We start from the raw sequence: 2493 nt of genomic DNA, 5'->3' as shown, positions 1-2493 counted from the left end.
TTTGGGTGATAGCAAATGCCCAGCAGACATGAATATAAATATAGAAAGCTTCTGTAAAATCAAGCAAGCACATCTAAGCACTTTATCTGTGGTCCTCGGTATGTGTTCAATACCTGAGAACCCCCTCATTTAGCCCTAGCTCTAAAGAATGCCAGCCCTTAGACAGGGCCAGCCCTTAAACCCCAGAGAAAGAAGCATAGTATTTTGCCTTGAAACCATGATATCCATGAACTACTTATTCAAACAAGATAATTAAATGCTAAAGAAATAAAAATGGAGTTATAGTGAAAGGCAGCCACATCACGTTCCACCACGCAGAAGTAAGGACAGAATGAGGTTGCAGCCACGTTTCATCCTAACCCCTTCTCTAGGAGTCAGAAGGCAGGAAAGAACCTAGAATATTTCCAGACTTTCTCGTACAATTGCAGATGTATGTGCATACCTATCAAAACAAATGTTGGGGAAGAGTCAGAACAGGCAGATTTTCTCCTCTTATGAGAAGGGGACATTATGTCCACCAAAATATCACAAACAGGTAAGTCCATTTTTCCCCTTCTGCACAAATATGGGAATGAAGCAATTGACCATACTGTACTCAGTTCAAGTAAGCCTCGAGGGGCTCACTTATGATGAATTAGATCAAGTTACCACATATTTCTCGCTCTCCAAATGGAATAATTTAAGCATGAAATGGCTCATAAAAGAAAAACAAACACACAAAACCAAGGCAAAAACAAAAAGGTGCAGAAATAGCGAAGCTTTCTGATCCCTATATCTCTTCCTCTAACAAACATGACCCTTCCCTTGTTAACTGGATTTTATATAAGTCCAAGAAGCAGCAAAATTTGACATGCATAAAACTCAACTCACCATTTCATTCTCCCTCAACCAAATCTTCTCATCATTTTATTTTGCTGTGAAAGGCATAGAACCCCATACTATTCTTTTTGTTATAACTCTTTGTTCCCTTTCTAATCAATTCCATTGGGCTATATACTCTTTGTTGATGGTCCTATGTTGGATGACATTTTGAAATATAAACACACTTTTAATTCTTAATAATTACTTTTTTAACCTGAAGCCTTTTCACTATTAACACTGGATGATGAAGTTGAAGCTGATAGCTTCACAAGAAAGCCAAACACAGAAAACATAAAAAGACAAATACATGGCATATGACTTTCAAAATACACTCATGAATTCCATAACAAAGACAATGTTTCTAAAAACCAACACGAGTGAAGCCTTTTTGAGAAAAAAGAAAATGTTTTTTGTGTTTCAAAAGACTGAGCCCAAAGAACTCATAGCATAAAGTTAATACTATAAACAATAGAACACAAGAAAAACACATGATAATGTAAGAACCAATTTGCCCATATGAGGAAATAAACTCTACTGATTACTGGAGCAGGAAGAATGAGAAGAGGAGAAAATTAGAAATAAATAGTAAAACAATAGAGTTGGGATTATTGATATGGGTTTCTAGGAAAGGACTTATTTTTCCTCCCTCATAATAGAGGGGACCTGTGTACCCTTTATTAGGGCTAAGTTCTGGGTAGAAAACTTGCAGAAAAACTTACATGCGGCCAGAGTACTAATGGCTGAGGGGGCATCTAGACGGATGAAAGGAATGAGTGAGTCCATACATCCCAGTATGGTGTGGCAAGGAACCATAGAATCCCCAGCCAAGAATCCCCATTCTCCTCTAAGAGCTCTGTAGAAAAACTGAAGGATCCAGCACAGAAAAACCTGTATCTCAATTGGGATCAGGAAGACAAACTGTGAGTCTTTCACACTTGCAAGAAAAGGTAGGACTATGTCACCTAAACAGATGCCATGGGGGTAGAAACCATCACAGACTGGGTTCCATGAAAGCAGGACCTAAGACAAAGGCAGGTCTACAGGAAGCTTATTTGGCAATGTGAGGCCAGGGAGTAGGAATGAGAAGCTGAGAAAGTAGAAACAGGAAGGAAGAAAGTCATAATAAGTCAGCTTCACCAAATTGGCTACTACTCCAGAAGACTAGTAGCTTGATTAGGAAGCAGTGTCTGAGGTGCCTTATGAAATATGTATCAAAAGTGTTTGCCCAGAGGATGAAAGAGGAAGCCATTCATTCACTAGCTTTTATTGCACAAGGAATGGTCAAGAGTAGCCGTACAGAGAACTAACTCCCATGCTCTTCCAAATTACATGTGTGAATCTGAGTGCGTACCCATAGACAGCCATGCCTCAATAGCACAGAGGCCCCAGGACAGGAAGCAAGTGACCCCTAGTGTAGTCCCAAGTCATAGTAACTGATGCCATTCTGAGCTCTTGAGTCTGGAGCACCCAATCTACACAGGGATTGGCTTCACTGCAACTGCCTCTGCACTGGCACTGCCAGGCTGGGGAGGAAACAGGGAGAGTAGATGCTCTCACAGACCTCATGACTGGGAGCCAAGCACCCACCCCCGGGGAATTCAAATGGAGTGGGCACTGATGCCACTCAAGAGC

The 2493-nt window shown here is 40.8% G+C and overlaps 1 protein-coding gene across 1 annotated transcript in view; it reads left to right on the top strand.

Moving 5' to 3' along the window:
- Positions 1–510: 510 nt before the first annotated feature.
- Positions 511–2493, top strand: part of LOC105815421 (taste receptor type 2 member 39) — a 14517-nt gene continuing 12534 nt past the window's right edge. Inside the window, 1 exon segment of the mRNA XM_012650568.1 lies at positions 511–535. Within this exon segment, the coding sequence (XP_012506022.1) occupies positions 511–535 (25 nt within the window).

This window comes from Propithecus coquereli, unplaced genomic scaffold (assembly GCF_000956105.1).
Source record: "Propithecus coquereli isolate 6110/MARCELLA unplaced genomic scaffold, Pcoq_1.0 Scaffold334, whole genome shotgun sequence".
NCBI lineage: Eukaryota > Metazoa > Chordata > Mammalia > Primates > Indriidae > Propithecus > Propithecus coquereli.
This window is presented reverse-complemented; position numbering and strand designations above follow the sequence as displayed.